This window comes from Lepisma saccharinum, chromosome 10 (genome assembly GCF_977018435.1).
Source record: "Lepisma saccharinum chromosome 10, izLepSacc3.1, whole genome shotgun sequence".
Classification (NCBI taxonomy): domain Eukaryota; kingdom Metazoa; phylum Arthropoda; class Insecta; order Zygentoma; family Lepismatidae; genus Lepisma; species Lepisma saccharinum.
The window spans coordinates 81,163,303-81,188,912 of record NC_139238.1 but is presented as its reverse complement, the minus strand read 5'-3'; the positions used below and the strand labels follow the sequence as shown (position 1 = coordinate 81,188,912).

General features: G+C 36.4%; 1 protein-coding gene across 3 annotated transcripts in view; it reads right to left on the bottom strand.

The window, feature by feature from the left end:
- LOC145993983 (ATP-binding cassette sub-family C member 4-like) overlaps positions 1–25,610 on the bottom strand; it is a 152,082-nt gene that overhangs the window by 40,235 nt on the left and 86,237 nt on the right. For all 3 annotated transcript variants that reach the window (XM_083130012.1, XM_083130013.1, XM_083130015.1), the window contains exons 13-14: positions 2,514–2,666; positions 854–952 (exon numbers count right to left, since the gene is read on the bottom strand). In XM_083130012.1, the coding sequence (XP_082986138.1) occupies positions 854–952; positions 2,514–2,666 (252 nt within the window). The remainder of the gene's footprint in view (positions 1–853; positions 953–2,513; positions 2,667–25,610) is intronic.

The following is a 25,610-nucleotide window of genomic DNA, read 5'->3' as shown; positions in this document are numbered from 1 at the left end:
AGAAGTTAGTTAAGCTCCCACGTAGGCCAATAGTTAGCACTCTCACCTTTTGTGCAAGAGGTCTCAAGTTCGATTCCTGGTGAGGATTGTGACAGTGGCCACCAAAATTAATAGAGAATCATGAAAACCAGTTTCACTAATAAGTGAGTACTTAATTTCAGCATGCTAATTTGACACCTCATCTTTCATTCCCTTAAACAGGAATTGATAGTTATTTTATTTTAAACTTTACAAATCCTTTTTATTTCATTGCTTAATTAATCATCTAAAAATTATTTGAGACCATAGATTCTACTATCTCATTCTATATCTGTTTATAACTGTAAATTCCATCGATGAGCCCTAAGCGTTTGCCAAGCAGCTTTTCTTTGGTATTTGTGTTATCTGCCCATTGCATCCCATCAGCGCTATTTTCTGATTTTCAAAACTGGACACCTATTACTACTTCCAATACATTACTACTGGTTGAGTACGTCAACTAAGATTCATGACTTCAATATCAACTGTACTTCTACCATGAAATGAACAGAGAACAACTTATGTTAATGGATATATGATGGATTTGGCAGATTTTTAATTTTGATTTTTGATACTTAGCATCTCTTTTCTGCTACTTTCGGCTATTGCAACAGTAAAGATGAGTGACGAAATTCAAGAGACACTCACAAAGAATGCCCACGCCCAGGCTGGGATTTGAACCTGGGGCCCTGGTGTCGTAACGATCTGTGCTAACCACTCCACCAGTCAGCAGAATATTCAGTTATTGGTGAATATTGATTGATAAAGGCTTTAAAAATAAAATACAAAAATACATTTGCATATAATAGTCAACACTAGAGGAATGGAAACTTACTTGTCCAAGGCCTAAATGTGCCAACCAGGACTTGACATCAGAGATTACTTTCGTTACGACCATGTTATAGAGAATATTCAGCATAGTAGCAAATCCTGCCTTGAACGAAATGAAGAAAAGCATATGTAAATTACAAACATGCACATACACATACTGATAAGCATATGGAAACTTTAGTTTCTACATAGTGATCCAAATTCTATACAACAAAAAATTTGATTATAATTCGAGGACTATAACAGATATTATTGCATGTGTTTTTTTGTATTGTGAAGCCTCATCCATAGAGATACATTTTACTTAATTACATACTTACTCTCTAACATTCTTAAACCTGAAGGTTTAGGGCTGCCATTTGTCCCTATCCTAGACAAGATCAATCCAAACTTTCGCATCCTTACTGTTTTCCTTTAGGTCAATTTCAAAGTTATCCCTCCATCTTTATCTTGACCTTCCTACAGGTCTCTTACCATCAGGTTTTCCAACAAGAAATTTACTTTTATAGATACTTTATTCCTTCAGGTGTTGGGATGTGATGACCCCATTGCCCAGTAGCTTGTTCACTGCAGTTAGTCAACCAACAGAGTGAAATGGTCAAAATTTTTCTCTCTTGGGATTCATAGAGCTGCCCTATCATGGCTCTATGAGCTTTCCACAGTGGGCATGGCTGGGGTAGGGTTGATGGGCTACTATGAGCCCCTCCCAGCTCCATCCGAGGGATCCACTGAACAACAACAGGTGTGATCCTCCATTCATATTTGGGGTTAGGCGTAGAACTGACAACTCTCCACTGAGTAGTGTCAAGAATCAGCAACATGAGGCCATGGATGTTCCCAAAGTAAAATATTCTGGAGTTAAAATAGTCCCCCATTTGGATCTCTGGGCAGGGACTACTTTTGGAGGTCCCTGGACTAAGAACAGGATGTACAGTAGGAATAAGAGATACATTTTAAGATTAACTTGTTAAATTATTACGTAGAAATTGTGAATCAAGCAGAGATCCTGTGTGGATCGTTTCACTCCTTACTATACCAACCACTGATCTACAAGGACAATTTCTAGCATCAAAACAATTTCTCCAGCTTGGATACAAGTTACAATTAAGGTTTTTGTTTGATTTCCTCCCCTCAAAATCTGCAGTGTCATTTTAATTCATTAGGCTCACCATTGTGAGAAATTACTAAATATCTTTGCTTTGGGTATTTCTTCATTGCACACTAAAGAGAAAATATTAATTAAATAATATCATGCAATCTGAAAACATTTATATTCATGTAGAAATTTCACCGAAAAATGCAGGCTTGACCAGAACTCGAATGCAGTTGTCTGTCATACCATGCCATTTCTTGACCAAAGTGCCCCTGATTTCATCTGATCTTTTGCTATCGAGACAGTTGGTAGAGCAATGACATGGTATGCCACAGAACTGAATATACATACTCTGGCACACCTTGTGCATGACACAAGATTTGAAGTTACAGTTTACAATGTAATAGGAATATTTTAGGATACAACTTGAATAGATCAATTCCACTCTAGACCCAGTTATTAAAGCATTGATATACAATTTTTCATGTTATCTGTGTATTTCAATAATGGCTATTTCTGCAAAAATTATGCCAGTAGAAATGTCAATATTTGAACATGAAGAATTAATTACCTGTACAGAAACTGGCTCAAGACTTGTAGAACATTCCAGTGTTTCATGCTTCATTGTTTCTTCTTCTTTCTCTTCATCTTGAGTAAGAAGTTGTGCAAAATCCAGTCCACTTTGAAGCAGGTCATTGTAATCGCCCTGAGCCTGAATAGATCCCTGTAGAGTACAAAACAAATATTGTTGAGATTGAGATATTAAAAATAATACTACAGTGCAACTTCTCAATAAACAATCCAAAAAGGAATTGTAAAAATGTTATCGAGAAGTGTCTACTATTCAGAAACAAACTTACAATATTATAAAACTGAATTTGTGTAACAAAATGTTTTACTTATTGCAAGCTGACATGGCCGGAGGAAAGGGGGGGGGGGGCAAACTGTGCCACCACCCAGAGCGGCAAATTTCCAAGCCAGCAAAATTTGAAGTGAAGAAAATGAGACTATTAAAAACTTGAAAGTTATAATATTATATTATATTATATAACTTGGAAGTTAATTGTTGTGTATTTGGAACACACGCAGATCGCACTCAAGGTATTGAATAGATTATAAATGATTATGCACGCATAATTCAACTATATTTATTTGATCACAAAATTACTATTCAACAAACTATAATGAACTCCATTTATACAAGATAAAACATAATCTGTTTTTACCCACATATCACAATTTCAAAGGTCGTATAAACCATACAGACTATTTACATAATAAGCGCTCAAACATACGACATTCCCCCTCGTCAACGAAATTTTGCGTTAGCAAAATGTTATTTTATTTTTACTTCATTTTACCATAATCACTCAAATCTAATCTTTCCGGTGGTTTTCTTTGCCTCTAACTTCTTCTTAACACTCTTGACTCTGCTGCTTCACGTCTATCCAAATCTATGTTCCCTCTTGCAGCTTCTTCCACCACTTCATGATTGTCTCCTCTCTCGTAATCCTTAAATGTATCATTCACATCTAAATATCTTCCTTCGTGGACTTCTGAAGATGCGTCATTATTCTTATCGCTTGTTTCATCACTACAATGATGATTTTCTCTATCATTTTCTCTCACATTCCTCCATTTTATCTGTTTCCCATGCACTAACTTAACATCTTTACCAACTTTAAAATACCAAGTATATGTCCCTGCTCTCCGGACAACTTCACCTTGAACATAGGATGCATCACTGGAATGTCAGTTGGCAAGTTTCACCCAAACTTCGACACCTCCTCTGGTATCCTCACATTTGTTTTTATCAGGAATATCCTGCAACCGATCTACATCATCGCTCGGTCTCGGCTCAAATGCATACATCATTTCACAAGGAGATTTCAAATTAACAGTGTTAGGAGCCATTCGGATACTATGTAGCAAAGCATTATTTAAATCAAAATGCTTGTCATCTCTTCTAGTTTCATATAATTTACATCTCCGAGCACTTTTTATAAGTTGTACGTGTCTCTCAGCTTGTCCCTTACTAGCCGGATTATTAGCCGGTGAAGGCATGAAAGCAATCCCTTGATCTTCACAATATTTCTTGAATTCTGCAGATTTGCAGATTGGAAGGGAGGACCATTATCCGTAACAAAGGTGTATGACTGATTATACCTTGAACTTAGTCTCGACATAAATCCTTTTACATCCCTGAATGATGTAGAAGATACAACATCATTCTGGCCATTTAGTAAATGCATCAATAATGAGAAGCAACACTTTTCCTTGAAAATAGAAGAAATCCATGTGTGCTCTCTCCCACGGCTTAGTTACTTCCTTCCAATTATAGTATTCTTTCTTTTTGGTGTCAGGTTTTACAGCATTACAGACGTTGCACGATTTTAAGTGATCTTCAATACATTTGTCTATGCTAGGCCATCAATATCTTTCACACAATAGCAACTTCATTTTTACTATGCCATCGTGATTCTCATGATCTTTCTCCAAGACTTGCTGTCTCATAAAATTAGGTACAATAACTTAAGCAATCCACAGCAATATATCTTCTTCACATTGTAGTTCATTTCTTCTTCTTTTAAGCACTTCGAATTCACTTGAATCTATATTTGAATCCTTAATCTTATATTCTGGCCAACCTTCCATAACGTACCTTTTGACTTGTTACAACATCACATCTTGTTCTTGCAAAGTTCGGAAGACATCTTTCAGACGATCCGTGAGCTTGATTGCATTTACAAACTGAATCCCATCGACATCAATTGTTTCCCCTTGCAATGGCAACCTCGACAACAGATCCGCTACTACAACATTCTTCTTGCACACAATTTCATATTCATAATTAGCCAAGAACAAACACCAACGTTGAATCCTGTATGAAGCCATAATGGGTATAGTCTTTCCATATTGAAGTAGTTGTTTGGCAGGTAGTGAATCAGTCCATATTTGAAATTGATTTCCATAAATATATTTTCTAAATTTCTTCATGCAAATATAATTGAAAGAGCTTCCTTTTCATGATGAGGATAAGCCATTTCATGTTGCGAAAGAGTAGTAGATGAACATTCTATTGTTTTCAATTCACCATTAATTCTATGGCACATCTGAGCTCCTAGTCCATAGCTCGAAGCATCACATATAATTACTGTATCCTTGCTAGGATCAAACGGAGTTAAAGTTTCGGATGACTGCAGTGCTTTTTTAAACTTTTTGTACTGACTTTCACAGTCATCACTTCAATTCCCATGCACATTCTTCTTTAATAAATTGTACAAGGCTGGAATCAGTATGGCCATATTTGGAATGCACCTTCAAAAAAAATTAATGCCTCCCAAAAACGACTTCAATTCCATCACGACATGCAGACGTGGACAATTAAGCAATGCTTCAATCTTGCACTGGCAAGTATTAATTCCTTCTGCAGAAAGTTCATATCCTAAGTATTGAATGGATGATTTAAAGAACTTGCACTTTTCCAAATTAACCTTCACGTTATATTGTGCTAACCTGTGCATGACCTCAATACATCTGCTAACCGTTTCATTCAGTCCAGATCCACAAATTAGAATATCGTCTTGATATGGAATTACATAGTGCAGACCCTGCAATATCTGTTCAATTACTCTCTGATATATTTGAGACGAAATTTTAACTCCAAACAGCAATCTTGTGTGTTGTAATAATCCCCATGGCATGTTCATTACAAGCAACCTTTTTCCTTTTTCACTCAAAGCTATTTGCCAATAAGCTTTTTGTAAATCCAAACTAACAAATACGGCATTTCCTCTAACTTTCTAGAAAATATGCTCTAACAGTGGTAGGGGATAAGAAGCATTTTCTACATATTTGTTCAATGTACTTTTTAGATCGCAACAAATGCGTAAATCTCCATTTTTCTTTTTAATGACAACCATTGGACTGGCCCATTCTCTAGTATTGACTTTTTCATAAATGTCATTTTCTATCAATTTATCCAATTCTGATTTTACTTTATCTTTAATTCCATAATGCACATTGTAAAATCTCTTGAAAATTGGTGTTGCGTCCGGTTTTAATGGAATATCAGCTCTAAGATCCTTTATAGGCAAGCTTAAATCGCCATCAAATGTAGAATGAAATTCTTCCTTTAGAATATCAACGATCCCCTGAATATCATTAGCTTTAAACAACTGTCACATTTATTTAATACATGCATGAAATTACGAACGTCAGAGTTCATTGCATTATTTCCTGTGACACTGTGTGCAATGATATCAGACTGTGGAGAACAAGTTCCCGTTGTACAAATTTCAGTCAACTCACAATGTAACTTGGGGATCATAATTTGAATCCAACTTCTTCCTAAAAGCGGGTATTCTAAATGACAGTTAATTATATACAAATCTAGATGATAGAACTGATTTCTCCATGCAACATTCACATTAACTTTTCCCAGTAAAGGTATCACATTATTACCAGCACCTTTCAATGTACAGTTAGGTTCAGACATTTGTACATTTTGCAGAAATGGTTGATAAAAATTTTTACTAGCTAAAGATGCATAGGATCCAGTGTCAATCTCAAACTTTGCTTCATGACCATGTACATTAATTTCTATTAAATATGTGTGCTGGTTAACGTTGGAATCAAGTTCCCTTGTACAAACTTTTATATCATTTTCCGAATCGTTGATCACATGTTGTGATGATTGAAGCTTGGATGCCTGATCCACGATTTCTTCTTTATCAACTTTACTATTAAAGTTCATTTGTGCATCATTAGAATGTGTAAAAATAGTGGCAATATATAAATCTTGATTTTCAGCTGTGTTTGTTGGATTAGCTTCAGAGTTAGGTGTAGATTCTAACTCAGTTGTATGAACAACAAATTTGTAATTGAGTTCATAATTTGTGGATTTTCTACATTCTACGTTAAACCTTTTACAACATTTCAAATAATTATGGCCTTGCTTCCCACAGAAAGAACAGTAACTTCCTTCATAATTCCCTTGCACTTTGGACTTTGATTCATATGGTTTTGAATTATTACCATGAAGATTACTTTGCTGATTTTCTAAATTTGGAATCATTCTCATTTTTATGTAAAACCTTATTTTCTTCATGAAATCTTCTGTCATTGCCCTTGCACTTAATATTCATTGTGCCTTGTTCACTTCATGGTAATAATCCTTCATGTCACACTCGAGTTTTTGCATTTGTCTAGCTAACTTAAAAGCTTTCTGGAATTCCATGATGTTTTCTGCTATTATTTTCTTCCTAATAGTGTCAGACCTTAAACCGCTCACAAATGTGTCAAACAATGCAATAGGGAAAAACTCACCATATCCACATGCTTCACTTATCTTTCGGAGCCTTCTTGTATAATCTTCAACCTTCTCCATCTCAAATTGCATACATTTTCTTAACTTTAGACGTTGCACTATAAAATTACTACTTGGATTGTAATAAGAAATGAGCCTATCAGAAATATCCTTGAACGACTTCTTCTCTGTTAGTATTGGAGAGAATAACTTGCGTAACACTTCATAAGGTTTGGTGCCCATTACAGATATGAATCTAGGAACTTTGCTTTCCTCAGATATGTTGAAAACTCGGCAATAATTATCATATCTTTCCAAATAAGAGTTAATGGTTCCTTCATCTGGGTCATATTTGTCAAATCCTGACAAATACGACATGATGCCTACAGCAACGATTAAATCCAATTAATCATAGACAAAACCCACCTAAATATGTACTACGCCGTTAAATATTTTTCTCTTAACTATTTAATACATCTGTTGTGTATTTGGAACACACACAGATCGCACTCAAGGTGTCGAATAGATTATAAATGATTATGCACGCATAATTAAACAATATTTAATTGATCACAAAATTACTATTCAACAAACTATAATGAACTCCATTTATACAAGATAAAACATAATCTGTTTTTACCCACATATCACAATTTCGAAGGTCTTATAAACCATACAGACTATTTACATAATAAGCACTCACACATACGACATTAATATATGCCAACCCAACGTTATGAAAGAACATATCAGTAGTCTCACTTTAAAACCACTGAGTGCCACAAGGTGGGAAAGCAGATTCGATGCCTTAACTCTGTTGAGATATCAAGTGGGAGAGGTCTATGCTACACTCCTTCAAATAAGTGGCGACAATAAAACTGTCCAAATGACTGCACATGAGGCTCAGTGTATTGCAAACCAGTTGTGTGGCTTTACATTCCTTTGCTCACTAGTTATCTGGTATGACTTTTTACTCCACGTAATGTAATGAGCAAATGTCTTCAAAGCATTAATCTATGATGTGTTAGATGCTGTTATATTAGGTTCGGTTAGGTTAGGTTAGGTTATGTTAGGTTATTATTATTCGATGATTTCTTACAACGAACATATCAGTGCTTTGAAAAAAGCAGAAGTGATGAAAAATGTCGAAGTTTGTTAGATGCTACTTGGCAGCCTGACAGTGCTTTCCTCCCTCCACTCATGGAGGCATCGGGGGGTGGCGACCTGCAGGTCCCGGTTGATGAAAAAGAATTGGCATCGAATTTAGATATAGATGATTCAAAGATAGGCAACACTGTACAGGGCCAAAATCGAAAGAAGAAGCAATTTCAGTCTGATGAAACTGTTGAAGATCTACAAAACGGAACAAAGTTGATTTTTATTACCAAGTCTTAGACAATTATTTTAGCTCTAAGAGAAAGATTAAACATCATAGTGAATTATCAATTTCTTTTATCATATTAGTAAGCATAAAAACATTCCATCTGATCTTTTGTCTGAAAAGTGTAGAAAACTTGCCGGAATGTTAACACATGAAAGCTACTGAATTAAAAGATGAACTAAAAGTGCTTTCAGCTTTAATAAAACAATTACACCAAAGGAGACCTTAAACTGATGAAGGGTCATGATTTTGAACCTAATGTGAGTGTAAAACTTTGAATTTATTAACTTTGTTGGTAACCGTGGCAAGTGGCGAACAAAGTTCTTTTAGAAATTAAGGCTAATAAAAATACTATATTCGGTCAATCATGTCTGAAATATGCTTGTTTCCATTTTATGCAAGATAGCATTGTACGAAAAAGAATATTACATGCAAAGGTAAAGGTAAAGTTTCCTGTGCATATAGCACCATGTCATGTAGGCACATTTAGGGGATGTGGGGCTAGGCCCACACACATTCTTGATCTCGGCCATTTTGGAGGTGATATGATCAGTACCAGTCTCCAGCCGCCTTTACCTTCCAGGGTTGACCATTAATTTGAGCCAGAGCACAGAGTCGCTTCATGCGGCAACAATGCAGGAAAGAATTCAGTCCTTAGATCACCCACATTGGAGATCTGGGAATATTACATGTAATTGTTTTAAAAATCCAATCATATATCACAGACCTACAACGGTAAACATATGAAGTCATGCCTTAATTTCTTTCCTAATACTTGTCACATTTAATATACGTTTAAGAGAGAGAGAGAGAGAGAGAGTTTTCATAAAATACAATAATAATAATAATAATAATAAAAAATTAGTGTCGCATGTTTTAAAGTTTAACTGTGTGCGAGCGAGATATCCATTTGTGCTTAATAGTATATAAATAGCATAACAAGTCTCATTATTTATTTTATAGTTTGATGTTTTACTTAGGAATATATTTATTTCATTTTCCTGTTGCTGCGTAATGACCTGGGGGGGGGGGCACTCGAGAGGGAGCGGCTTCTGTTGCCACTGCCCAGGGCAGAAAAATGAGTAGTGCCGGCTTTGCCAGCTGAATACTATTTTGTAATATGTCCATCTGCACTAACTTCTCAGGAGAAATGATTAAAGTTTAAAGTTTGGCTTCTGCAGATTTGGAATCACTACAAGGTGTGAAATTATTAATAATTCATGCCACCTGACAACCAGATACATCGCTTCGTAACATGATGCTTTAACGAGTACAGAACATGATAAAGTTACCAACTCTTCTCTGTCAAAAAGTGGAGATACGATAAAATAGCATTTAGCCAGGGATACCTAAATGCATTGAATTTCTTCTAATTATGATAAAATAGCATTCAGCATTTCTTCTAAATTAACAATCAAAATTGCCATGCATTTGAATTTCCCATATTTATTTCTAATATATCGTGCGTACTGAAAGTCGTGATCAACATGTTACAAGAAGGAAGTAAACTGTACAAAAAAGAATCTAATATATGCCTATTGAAGTACATACCTGTATTAGTCTTCAACATAATCACCATCTAAATCGACACATTTTTGCCAACGTTCTGGAAGTTTGAAAATTCCTCTGTTGTAGAACTCCGTTTGGGCATGTCTGAGTATTCTCCTAACTGCAAGTTCCACTTCCTTGTTAGTGTCATATCTGTTTTCCCGCAGAAAAGAAAACAAGTGAAATTCAGAAGGAGCCAGATCTGGACTGTAGGGAGGATGTCGAAGGAGTTCCCACCCAAATCTGGCAACTTCATTTCTCGTTAGCTGTGCTGTGTGCGGCTTGGCATTGTCGTGTTGGAGGATAACACTATCCCTGTCAGGACGATTTTCATGAATACCACGACGAAGTTTTCTCAAAGTGCGCACGTAGTGAGATGCATTGATTGTTTCCCCAGGAGTGAGAAAGTCCTCGAGAAGAACACCCTCCGAATCCCAGAAGACAGTTCCCATTACTTTGCCAGCTGATGACATTGTCCTCGGTTTCTTCTTTCTTGGTGATGTTTGATGTTGCCACTCCAGGCTTTGACGTTTACTCTCAGGCTCGTAGAGGTGGAAAATGGTTTCGTCTCCAGTAACCAAACACTTCAAGAAACCCTCGCCTCCATCCTCTGCTTGGTACCATGCCAAAAGGTCCGTGCAAACATCTTTTCTGTTTCGTTTTTGTGCCGCATTCAAATCCCTTGGCACCCATCTGCAACACACTTTCCGGTAACCCAGTACACCAATCATCTCCTGGATAGCACTGTGCCCTACTCCAACAGTAGTGTAATTGATGATACAACCAGGATGAGAAATGATGAGCCCCCCTCAGGCAGATTTGGCTACACTTAAAACAAGCTCAACATGCCCATATGAGCTTATTGCTCAAGTGTGGAACCCTGTCTAATCCAAGATTTTTGTGAAAATGCCCTCGGGAATTTCCCGTGAAATGATGACCCCTCTCAGATTGATTTGCCTACACTTATAAAAGGCAATTCTGTGAGATTGTTGTCCATAAATTTGTTAAAAAATATGCCCCTCTTGATATTTTTTTTGGATACACTTAAAACTAAGCCAAACGTATTAACACACACACACACACACACACACACACACACACACACACACATACACATGTTTATTTCTATTGCATCATGTTGTGCAACAAATTATTATCCAATATTATGCAACAAATTATAAGGCAAGAGCTCTTGCATCATGCTGTGCAACAAATTATTATCCAATATTATGCATGTGTTGTTTTCTGATTGGTTAATTATGACATAATGTGATGATGTGTTATATTCTGATTGGTTCATTGTTTCAGTTTTAATCTGTGCTTAGGGTATATAAAGAGATTTTGCATTACATATCAGCCAGTATTGTCAGAGTGGCTGAGGAGTACAGATGTGTTGTTACAGTGCTTCTCATACTACAGGCCTGTTTGGTTTAATATATAACATTTCTTATTATTCATATTAAATATATTTCTGGTATATTGAACAAAAAGGCTTATATTTTGTATAAAAAATCTGATATTTGTTACATCCAGCTTGTTTGTTGTAATCCACTCATATTTAGAGTCAGGCTTATATCTGTCCCAGCCTGTTATACAAAAATCAATACATAACACACAGTGTTAGGTCATTGCCTTTCTAGGACATGCATGTCTGTGCAGGCATTTGTGGAAGGTCAGTGTAGATCAATATTTATTCTCTTTTTCCACTTGTAGGCTATTAGCTTTACAACCTGTCATAGTAAGCATAGAGTTTTGATTAAAACCCAAGAAATTTTATATAATAAACCGGGGAAAAAAATTAATAATAATATTAATAATAATTAATAATATTAACATTAAATATAAACAAGAAATATACAAAGCACACTGCTGAACCCAACTTATATTTTTTATTTAGTATAAAGTTTTGAATTGAAGCCCAGGAAATTTTATATAATAAACAACAACAAAAAATGCCAAATCAAAAATATTGTAATCAATGCAATAAGAATATAACCAGCCCCAATTGGGCCAGGCATCAAAGGAATTGTAATCCAGACAAATGCAGAACACCCACAAAAAGATGCCCTAAATGCCATAGAAAATATAGCATGGAATACTTCACTTATAAACATAAAGGTACTTGTTCTGCACAGTCATCAACATTGCCCCCACAACCATCTACATCTGGTCTGAAAAGGAAGCATGAAACACCTGTTAATGCTGGACCGGCAAAGCAGCCACGCTATGCACCACCTATCCATAGCAGTTTTAACGGCCAATTAAAGGATCACCGTTTTGTATCAGAGGCAAGATGTGACATTAAGAATTTTTTGAACAGTATAAATCCTGATGTGCAGGCAATTCTAAATGCACAAAATGGCTCTTATAAGCTGTCCCTCAAATTGTTTACACAATATAAGAAACCAAATGGCACGAAATTTACACAGCCCCACATAACAGAAACTGTAGCTATATATTCAAATACAAATTCAGACAAAATAATAAGCAGTTTGATAGATCAATTGAATATTAAACACTCTGAATTTGCAGCAAAAGAATCAGGATGGAGCCTATGCGGAACTCCACACAGTTATATGTTAATATTTCTGAATTCAGCCCATTACAAGGATCTACATATCTGCCATTACCTGCCAATATTAAAAACAAAACAGCCGTGGTTAACATAGAAAATAATGATGAGAAATGCTTTCTGTAGTGTATTTTAGCTGCTTTGTATCCAGTTTTAAGGGATCCAGAAAGAATAAGTTATTATAAACAACATGAAAATGATTTTGATGAGTCAATGGAGGGCTTAAAATATCCAATGTCAGTTCAGAATATTGATAAATTTTAAAAAAAAGGCCAGGGATATCAATGGTAAACAATTATCTATTAATGTATATATTTGTTCTACTGGCCGTGGCAATTGCTTGATAGCACCTCTCAGAATCAGTACACTTGATGATGATTCTGCTGTTCCGATTGATCTGCTCTTAATTGAAGGGGATGACACATATCATTACACTCTGATACACAGTCTTGAAGCTTTAGTCAGAAAACAACAAGGCAAATCCAATACAATATTCAAGTTGTGCAGAAGATGTTTGACTGTATTTGATGGTAAAAAAATAATAAATGGGGTTCGTGAAAGGAATGCAGAAATTGCTAAAAACAAGTTAATTGAGCATCTGAAATACTGTGGCAACCATAAACCTGTTCATATGGTGATGCCTAATCCAAATGAATATGCCAAATTAAAAAAATTTGAAGCCTTGTTGGAACACCCAGCATATATAGTCTGTGATTTTGAATCAAATCTCAAACCCCTTGCATTCTGCAGCCCAGATCCTGATGAATCTTCAATTACATCATACCAGTTACATGAACCTTCTAGTTTTTATTATATGATTGTACAGGATGGTGTTGTTAGTAAAGAATATTTATACATGGGAACAGATGCCATCAAAGAATTTGCACATAGAATAGAAAATGAGTGCCATGACATAGCATCTAATATCTTATTAAAATTAAAACCCATGTTGCCTTTAACAAAGGATCAGATTGAAGATTTCAACAATGCAGAAAAATGCCCGGTATGTGATTGTGAATTTTCAGATACAAATATCAAGGTGAAACACCATTCTCATACAGATGGTAAATTCTTAATGGCCCTGTGTAATAGCTGTAATATTAAGATCCAGAGACCAAAATTTGTCCCTGTATTTTGCCATCGTGCATCCAATTATGATTTTCATAATCTGATCAGGTACAAGGGGTTTGACAAGCAGAATTTAAATATTTTAGCAGAAAATAATGAAAAATATATTGCTATTAGCAAAATAATTAAAGTTAATGGTGTTCCTATTCACTTAAGATTTATTGATCCATACATAATTTTATCGGCTAGCCTGGCTACACTGGCCACTCAATTATCTGATGATCAATTCAAAATCACATGTGCTTCGTTTCCAAATCAGGAGCTGAAATTAATTAGGCGGAAGTGTGTATATCCATATGATTATGTTACAGATTTTTCTAAATTTGATGAGTGTTCTCTGCCACCACAACAAGAGTTTTACAGCAAAATCAGAGGATCTGGAATCACTGATGAAGATTATCACCATGCCCAGTTGATGTGGAACAATTTAAAATGCCAGACATTTGGTGATTATCACAAGGCTGATTTAAAACTTGATGTGACCCTCTTAGCTGATATACTGCAGGCATTCCGAAAATCTTCCATGGAAAATTATAAGCTGGATCCAATGTATTTTTACAGTGCTCTGGGCCTAGCATGGTCTGCAATGTTTTTAAACACTAAAATGCAATTGGATCTGATCCAGGATCAAGATATGTATCTGTTTATGGAACAATGTATAAGAGGGGGCATGGTGCAATGCTCTCAGAGATATGCCAGAGCAAATAACAAATATATTCCTGATTATGATCCAGCACTGCCATCAAATTATATACTGTATGTAGATGCCAACAGCCTCTATGGTTATGCTATGATGGATAAATTGCCATATGCAGGGCTTGAGTGGGTTGAAGATTTCAATATTAAAGATCTTCAGGATTTTGATGACAGTAACTATGGCCTGTTCTTAGAGGTTGATCTGACAATTCCTGATGATTTACACAACACATTTTCTGATCTGCCTCCAATTCCTGAGGTTAAGTGTTCACCTGGCTCTAAACAGAAGAAGCTCATGATGACTCTAGAGCCAAAACAGGGTTATGTCATATATTATAAAAACCTCCAGTTCCTGATGAATCATGGTGTTCAAGTGACCAAAGTTGGCAAAGTTTTGAGGTTCAGGCACTCAAGATGGTTGAAGCCATATATTGATACAAACACAGAGCTTCGAACATCTGCAATGAGCCAATTTGATAAGACCTTGTTTAAATTGATGGTCAATTCAGTGTATGTCAAAACAATAGAAATTGTCAGAAAACATATTGATGTTAAAATAATTACTGACCCCAGCCGGAGCAAAAAATTGATTGCAAAGCCCAACTTCAATTAGAGAAGAATTTATGATGAGAATATGACACTTTTCAACATGAAAAAAACAAAGATTAAATTTGATCAGCCTATTTATGTAGGGGCTGTGATATTGGAATTGGCCAAATTACACATGTTAAAATTGTATTACATACAGTAATTCTTGAATTGTACAGCATCCCCAACAAAGAATATGATTCACCATTTACACCAGGTGGCAAAGTATATATGCTGTCCCCTGCACAATTTTATTACCAGTTTTTTGTTGGGGGCACACTGAGACCAATCAAGATCAAATATTGGCTTCAACCACAGGCACACCACTACCCCACCTTATCAATAACAAATGCTGACAACAAACCAAAAATCACCAGTGTAGAGTTAGAGGATTTTACAGATCCCAATACATTAGAAACATCTTATGCTGAAGATGATGGCTCTCTGGAATTTCATATACAAATATGAGACAAATTATATTTAGAAAATCCTGTAGTATCAGCTGCTGAACACCCCATAGTTGCAATATTCTTGTTTTCATATTATGTCTAGACAAATTATTGTTGATGAATTACACAGACAAGCCAGACATAATTATAAGAGACTGCCAGTAGTCACAAAAGGCATAGATGATTTATGGCAGAGCGACTTGATTGAGATGGCAAGTGGACAGCTGAAAAACTTAGACAAAATCAACAAGGGCTACAAGTATCTACTCACTGTAATAGACACATTTTCAAAATTTTCCTGGGCTGTGCCACTCAAATCCAAGACTGGAAAATGTGTTACAGAAGCCTTCAGGACAATCATCAATCAGAGTGGAAGATCACCGCGCTATTTGCAAACAGATAATGGCAAAGAATTTTATAATTCTGTGTTCCAACAATTTATTAAAAGCCAGTCAATACAACATTATTCGAGTTACAGTGATCTCAAAGCCTCAATTGTAGAGAGATTCAACAAAACCCTAAAAAATCTTATGTATAAACAATTTACACTTCAAGGTAATTATAAATGGCTTAATATTCTTCCAGAACTTTTACATAAATATAACAACTCGGTCCATTCCACAATCAACATGAAACCCTCTGAAGTAACTTAATCTGATGAGCAAAAATTGATCAGGACTGTTTATTATCCTAGATACCAGCCAACAACAAGAAAGGCCAAATACTAGGTGGGTGATTAAGTAAGAATCAGCAAATATAAGCACTTATTCAAAAGAGGCTTTACAAGAAACTGGAGCACTGAATTATTTACAGTGGTTCAAGTTAAACCTGGGACCCTTAACACATATATGATAAAAGACCACCGAGGAGAAATTCTCAAAGGCAGATTCTATGAAGAAGAACTCAGCAAAACTAAACAGCCTGACACATATCTCATAGAAAAAATCATCCGCAGAAAAGGCAACAAGTTATTTGTCAAATGGCTAGGACTTCCAGAACACAGCTGGATCGATGCAGACAAAGTGATAATATGAGCACCTGGGATGTTACAAAAAGGCTGCCAGAACCTGAACAGCAGATTAAGAGAAATGGCAAGTTGCTGCCTGATAATATTAGATGTCTTATTGTTGGGCCATCAGCTTGTGGTAAAACTACACTAATGATTGATAATTTTTTATTGGCACCCAACTGGTTAGATTGGAAAAACAGGCACTTGTATGTCTTCTCTAAGAGCTTGGAACAATTAAAATATCAGCAGCTGATGAAGCTAAATGATGGACTGGATATTGTCACTTTTGAATCAGATGTTAAGCCACTTCATGAATGTCTCGATAATTCTGTTGTTGTGTTTGATGACATTATACTGGATAATCAAAACAAGGTTAGAAATTTCTTTACACAGGGCCGACAGAAAAACATTGATTGCTTCTACCTGGCACAGACTTTTTCTAAAATACCGAAGCAGCTGATCCGAGACAACAGCAATTTTATATGAGTGTTTCATCAAGATCATACCAACCTCAAACACATACATGATGAATATGTAGGTGGGGACTTGAGCTACAATGATTTTTCCAAGTTTTGCAGTAGGTGCTGGAACCAGGACAGTTATGGGTTTGTCACAATTGATATGACAAGAAAACCCAGTAGTGGCAAATACAGAAATAAAATTAACAATTTTCTAGACATTGAAACATATATAAATAACCATGAAAAGGCCAATCATTGATGATCTTAAATTAAGAGATTATCTTGTAAAAAGATTTAAGGGATGGAAATCACAGAACCGAGGAATTTATGAACAACACAAACAAACAGAACAGCCTATTATTGATGCTATTATAGTGAATTAGGTAAAAATATCAAAACTGTTACAGAGCAAAATCAAAATTTGATCACAGAGCTTGTACCTGTAGCTGCTAGGAACATATTAGATTGTCCAATCACCCCACTTTCCAGTATTCATACACCTAGTCCTGTTGCTCCTCGAAGAATTGAAGCTAGTCAGGATCCTATTGAATTGGGTCTTCTTGCTCAAAAATATTTAAGCAGACCTAAAGACAACAAAGATGAGGTCTTTGGCTGATATGCTGACACAGAGCGTGATGGTAGCATCATACATAGAATTGGCAATTTCAGAGTAACATTTATGGGAGATGATCTAATTGTATATTCAGAATGTCATCTTGGAGAAAAATGTGGTTTTGTTAAGTACCCCGGAACACCTGGATTGTGGGAACTGATGACTAGGAAAAGGCCTGGCAGCTATACAGATCAAGATTATGAGCATTACAAAGAAATATTAATAAAATCAGATGCTCTATACCAGAACAATGATCCCACACAAAAAAGAGTCAAGTCTGGCAGTGGAGCAAAATACAACAACTTAATCAAGCCCATATGGTCACAAATCAAAACAGGTAGTGGGATCAAACAATACAACACCCTGCCTAAAGAATTTGTGTGGGTTGATGATGTCAGGAAACTTGTAGATAGGTTGCTGGTGATAGCTGGGGAGGAAAATGCTGGCAACCTCAATTTTTACAATGAAAAGGTTGGAATTATGGACATGATAAGCACCAAATTGTCTAATTTTATAGTGAATGACAATAAGGGGATTGGATATCTTATAAAAATTATTAATACTCTACCACTTAAATTTTGGAATATTTCTGAGGGTCGGGGGTTGGTTAATGACATTATAAACAAGCTGCCATTTGAACTACATATTCCAGGCTATCAGTATTGTGGTCCAGGCACAAAATTGGACCATAGATTAAACAGAGGTGATCCTGGTGTTAATCCCCTAGATGCTGCTTGTAGAGACCATGACATAGCATACAACACACATTCTGATCTAGACAAGAGACATGTTGCAGACAAAAAATTAGAAGAGGCTGCATTTGGTAGATTTGTAAGCAAAGATGCTTCTTTAAGTGAAATAATAGCAGCATTGGGAACCACCATAGCTATGAACACCAAACAAAAACTGGGGTGGGGGCTGTGAATATGTATATAATAAACCTAGGATGAAGGCCAAGGGTGTTATGTATCAGATACCTTATGCAGGTCTTAAATCTCTTAAAACTATTGATAGTCTTTTAACCAAAAAGCAGCGCAAGAAAAAAAATTCTTGTCTTGCCAAGGGCCATGATATGAAATTGTTGCTTAGTACCCCCCCCCCAATTAAAAAAATTACAGCAATCTAGAAAAAAATCACATGTGGGTGGATTTATATTTACTATCCCGGCCATCTTAGCAGCACTTGGTGCTGTTGGGAGCTTGGCTGGGGGATCAGCTGCCATAGCAAAAACAGTAATAGATGCCAAAAAGAATAAGGCAGAATTAGATGAATTAAAGCGCCATAACCTGGCCATTGAGAAACAAGGCAAAGGTGTTAAGAGAGCCATGAATAAGTTTAAAAAAAACAAGAGCCGCTTACAAACCAAGATATTGAAGCTTTAATCAAGCCACTGGGCATCAAAAATTTTAGAGGTGTGTACATGTCTGATTCTTTGCCAGAACAACCACTCAACAAAGAGTGTGGCATTGTTAATTTGGATAAGTACAAAAATCAGGGCACTCACTGGATCTGTTATCTTAAATATTTAAAAAATGAGGCATTTGTGTTTGATTCATTTGGAGGTGTTCCACCTGAAAATTTAGTAAAATATCTAAAATCAGCTAATCTTTATTACAATAATGCCCGTGTTCAAAATTTCAAAGACGTTAATTGTGGACATTTGTGTTTATCTGTTCTTAGATATATGTCTCAAATAAATAAACCATCAATTGAAGATTTTCAAAAGGCCTTGTGGTATCTGAAACATCATGGGGGTATTCCATCTCACCAGCCAAAATTCAATATTGAAACTCAAATTGCATGATGATATAGTGTATCCCAAAACAATAGCTCTCAGAGCATTTTATGGCATGTACTTGATCCCTAATATTACACACCACAACAACAAAATTGCAGTAGGGGATCAAAAAATTGTCATCACTCCAGGGCAATATAATCTGTCCACTCTAAATGCTCAATTACCCAGAAGTATAGTCATAACTCAAAATTCTGTCACTCACAGAGTAGAGATTGTATCTTCTACAGAGACAGTGGATCTGGGTACTATAGGAGAGCTGTTAGGCTTTGAGAACAACACAAAACTTGAACCGGCCATCAAGCACACTGCTATTAATATACCTAAATTCTTAGCCATAGAGACTCTGAATATTCACTGTAATGTGGCCGAGGGTATGATCACCAAATCAAATGTCATAGGCACTCACAAACAAACTGGCATCATTGCAACATTCAAACCTAATTCTGAATTTATGGAGCCAATCATCTACAATCCATCCCCAACATTATATTTTCCTGTGTGCCATAATAGAATAGATAACATTGAGTTGATGGTCACTAATGAAAAAGAAGAATTAGTTGATTTTGCTGGAGCCACAACAACTGCAATCATAGAGATTAATATTTAAATAAAATTACATACAAAAAAAATGGAAAATATTGAGAGTTATGAGCTACAATCATTCCCCCCAAACAGGAGGACATTTGCAAATTTAAATCAACCCAACACAGAAATTGAGGTTGATCTTGATGTAGGGGATGGCTTTATACACCCCCACAGAGCAGATCTATACATCAAATTTGATGTTGTAAAGCTCGATGGTACAGATTATCCGGCAAATTCAAATATAAGATTGGTGGATAATTTTGTGCCGCATCTGTTCTCTGAAATTGAGATCAGAAAACATGGTGTTGTTATAAACAGAGTGGATTATCCCGGCATTACCTCCACAGCTTTGGCCACACTAAAATTATCCAAAACCGAGGCTTCTTACTACAAAATAGGTGGATTTGAGGCTGGTGATAAAATTATATCTAAGAGCCACACAGTGCTGTTCCCTATGCGCCTGTTGCCAGGATTCTTCTCAGATTACAAAGATATTATGTGGAAGGGTGGTTTAAGAATCACATTTAGAAGAGCTGCCAATGATAATAATGCTTTGATGAGGTACAGCACATTAAACTCTACAGGGGAAGCTTTGCCCAATACCCTACCTGATGAAGGCAAATGCATTATTCAGACTATGGAGCTAAGAATCCCGGTTGTTGAATATGAAGCCAGTTATGCTGTTAAATACAAAGCAGATATAATAAAAAATCCACAGATTCCTTTACAATTTTATACATATCAATGTGTACAGAAGCCTGCCGCTGGTACTTATTATGAGTTTGATGCTACAAATTCATTCTCCAGTATACAATATGACATGCCGGATTTTGTGGTGGTACTGTTTCAGACTGGAAGACACAATAATCAGGAAAAAAATTCAAGTAGATTTGATAACTGCAACATCAAGAACATATATCTTAAAAATGGCAGAAATGAGGTGTTCCCCAGAGAAAATTATAATTTAGACATGTCCAAGGATGATTTCCTTAAATTATATGAAGCATTTACAGCATACAAAAGGGTCACTACTGGCAATACTGACATGTATTACACACCAGATGAATTCAAAGCACAGAGACCCATGTTTGTCATCAACACTTCAAAAAGGAAACAAGTTGTGGTTAATGACAGGACAAACATTAAAATTATCTGTGAATTCCACGATACACTCCCTGATGACACCATATGTAGTGTTATTCTCATAGGTGAAAAATCATATGTTTATGATGTAAGAAATGAGAGAGTCACAGAGCAATTCTAGAAGGCCTCTGCTTATTACACAAGTTGAGCCTGGTGTATAATTAAACTTAAACCGGAAGTAAATATGTGTGTGTGTGTGTGTGTGTGTGTGTGTGTGTGTGAGGGGTGTGTGTGGGTGTGTATGTGGGTGGGTGTGTGTGTGTGTGTGTGTGAGGGTGGCTTAGTTTTAGGTGTGGGCAAAAAAAATATCAAGAGGGGCATATTTTTAACAAGCTTATGGACAACAATCTGACAGAAGTGCCTTTTGCAAGTGTAGTCAAATCAATCTCAGGGGGCTCATCATTTCACAGGAAATTCCTGAGGGCATTTTTACAAAAATCTTGGATTAGACAGGTTTCCACACTTGAGCAAAAAGCTCATATGGGTATGTTGAGCAAGTTTTAAGTGTAGCCAAATCTGCCTGAGGGGGGTTCATCATTTCTCGCACTGGTTGTATATACTTTTATACTACTTCCAACAATGTGTGAAAGTTCCCTAACCGAAACATGCCTGTTCCCCTGGATCATTTCCTGGACGCGAGCCACGTTCCTGTTGTTCGAGGCAGTTCTTGGGCGGCCTGTGCGAGGGAGATTACTGATGTCTGTGTTTCCACCTCTAAAACGTTTTATCCATCGCCTGATGCTACTGGCAGCCATACACTGATCACCATACACTTCCTGCAATCGGCGGTGGATATCTGATGCCGATGCACCTTCCTTCAACAGAAATTCAATTACTGCATGCTGGCGAAACGACGTGTCAAACGGAGCCATTACTCGCTACTCGCTAATGCGCATACGTACTGTGCTTATCACCCCACTTTCAAGTGTATGTTGTCACAATAGATGGTTCTAACTGTCTTATACAGCGCATCGCTCTACGTGAACATTTACGTCTGAAATAAAAAGTTGAACACGACTTTCAGTACGCACCAAGTACATACAATTTTGCAAAATATCTGCACAGTGCATTGCGACACCAGGAATCCCTGAATCTGGGCATGGGTGTTCTTTGTGAGTATCCCTTCATTAATTCTATCACTCATACTCATTGTGATTAGCCAAAAGGGGTAGAAAAGTGATGCTAAATAACAAGAAACAAACAATTTTGCAAAATATCTCTAAGTTTCTCTTTCTCGTAGTCACTGATGATTTTGAATTTGTCGCATAAAGTTTATTGTTTGCATGTCTAGCATCGTAACACACTTATGAGGTGTAAGCAATGGCGGTTCATGGGGTTTGTAAGAGGCAGGGCACATACAAAATATAGTCTATATCTTAGAACAGCAGCATTTGATATATATGAAATTAAAAGCATGTAATACTTTATGTTTTAAGTCTCTTATGCCACTTTTAGTCCATGTGTCTTCTCCTTTGAACACAAAAAATGGAATTAGCACACCCATTGACACTTTTCGCATATACTTTTATTAAATCTTGTGTCGTATGTTCTCTTTTTATCTTTGAACACTTGATTTAGGCAAAGCTCTGGTCTTGGTGGGCCTAATTCTTTGGCCAACAGTCTGTTGGTGATTTAAAATTTTACTTTGTCTGTATCTCATCCAATTTATGTCACTATATTTTCAAGTGCACGATAACACTTCAGTAAAGAACTCACTAAGTCACATCAATTTATAAAACTTTTCAAAACACATCGAACGTCGACAACAGACTTCTCACCTCCTTCTTCCCGAGTTCCTTCATTCCTTTTATTCCGTAAAGGTACGGTAAATAGACCCAGCTACCATCTAGCGGGAATCTGAAAAACATCGCCCAAGTGTTGGGTCTCAGCGATGTTGTCACCATTCGTAATTAAAACACCCATTACCCCCCTGATCCCTCCCGCAGCTCAGAATGTAGGGGTCATGTTAAAGCAGTTAGGCAGCAAGTGTGCAGCTATAATGTAACCATTGCTATGTTGCCAAGTTTCGTACAACCCACTGTAGCCAAGTCATCTTTGCTCAGATGAAGACTTCTTTGTGACACAACAAACACAAGAGTTTTAAACAAGTTGTGCAAACTGTTGTAATTTTAATTCTTTAATGGATAGAGAGGCAAGTGACCGTGTGACCTAATGGTAGAACCGTGCCTGGGCATTTCTTTCTTAAGACATGCAAAATTTGAACTTCTCTTCCACGTAGTACACCCTGGACTATATTTTGCAGACTAACGAGGCTCAGGTGTCTGAACCCACAGACAGTATAACCCTCTTTGGGGCTCGTGATGTGTCATCCATGTATGTTTGTTATTATCCCTTCATCCATCAAATCTTATCACCATTCATCCTCATCTTTGCCATTAGCCAAGAGAAATAAAGAAGTGAAGTAAAATTAATCAAATCAATCAAACACACCACACACTTCACAGATAAATATGATATGAATTTTAAAACAATGACCTTAAACAATTATGTACTTTTCAGACCTGAAACGAGACATTTTGCCCATTATTGCAACACTGTCACCTCTGAATTTCAGAAATCACCATTGTTTCTCATGGTCGTCCATTAATCAGAAGTTTTAAATTGGCTCTGAGGGATAGTTATCAGAGACTGTGTCCATTATTGAGAATGTCCATTATAGAGAAGTAACTTCTCCATATCTCACCCCCCTCAATGTATTTCTGCAGGGGGAAGTAAGAAATGCCCATTATGTAGATGAGTCCACTGTTCTATATTTGTTAAAATAATTTATTCATTGTTTCCTGTGACCTATGCAGTCTCTCCAATAGTCGCTTATCTGAAGTAATGGCATAAGCACCATCACAATTTTTTTGTTATTGCTTTTTCTGATTTAAAGTACGTATGTATTGAAGGTTATACTTAACATGAAACTTTGTCATATCATAGCTGCATGTTTATAACATCCACAGATAAAAAAAATCAACATTTTCTCCGTTGTGGTGAGAATATATCAAGCAGTATGAAAATGAATCAAATGGCACTTACATCGGCATTTTTTGTTTTCCTAGGAGGATGGTGGAACAATTAATGGATCACACACAAACAAAACTGTTTCGTAGATAAGTGAGTACCTACTTTTTGTGTATTAGTAACAGAAATTTAAAGATTGTTACTGTATTCTACACTGCTGTCCATTGTACACTTTTTTTCACATGCAGTGACACAATTTCCAGTGTGCAGGTACACCTGAAGTAAATGCTCAGAAAACAGCACCCTCCAGTGTTGTTTACTAGCAAACTTATCATTGCATGCAGAATTTGTAAATTTGAGTAAATATGGTGGGAGATGACTCGATATCTATGTTTTAAAATTAGAAATAGCCATATTTTGTCAGTAGTTCCAGTAGTGTAATTGATGATACAACCAGGACCACTTACAAGTGTAGAAAAGGAGAGGCTATTTGATTGAACAGCCCGATTTGCCTATACTTAAAACAAAGCCAAGAGGGGCTTATACCCTAATTCTTCTAGTGTGATATGCTCTGAATTTTTAAGAATTTTGAATTCTAGTGTAGAAAAGGAGAGCCTCAATAATCTGATTTGCCTATACTTAAAACTATGCCAAGTTCCCATATCATTTTATTGTTTATAGTATGTTTTTCTGTCAAAATCCCAGGAATTTTGAATTCAAGTGTAGCCCCCCTCAGATTGATTCTGCCATGTATATATTAATGAGACCCAGTGGAGTATGGTGTATAGCCCCATGGTTTTTATTGCCTTGTAATCAGGAGGCTTCTGGGTTTAAGTCCTGATAAAATGTGAAGCCTCCCCTGATGGCAAAAATGTTAATATTGTTGTTTTGTAAGCAAGAGGCTCTGGGTTTGAGTCCTGATAAAATGTGTAACATTGAAATACATGTTGCAAAATAATATCTCCACACGTGAGATTTTGAGAATAATTATTGTTAGTTGATATATAATTGATAGCTCCCAGATCTGAAACCTGGTAAAGTGTGTTGTATAACAGCATAAAAGAACAAAATTATTTTATATTGGGGATCACCCGAGCCTAGTTATTGCTGTTGTCTGGGTATAAAAGTATCAGCTCAGCCATTAACTTCTGTTATATTTTTATGCAGGCAAAACTGCCTGATCAATACAATGGGGGAGAAGTGGGTAAACATAATTAATTGGTTGCATGTTTTTTCTAATCTTTTGATCAGTTCTATGTCCCGGCAGGCAATTTATATGCGTGCATGCATGAGATAAAATCTACATTGTACCCTTTCAGGGAAAATTCTCCTCCCCCCCCCTGTACATGCCTTCATGTTATTGACTCCAAGGGAAATTCTCATTACTGAGAATATTGACCCCTTTGCATGTTGTCAGAC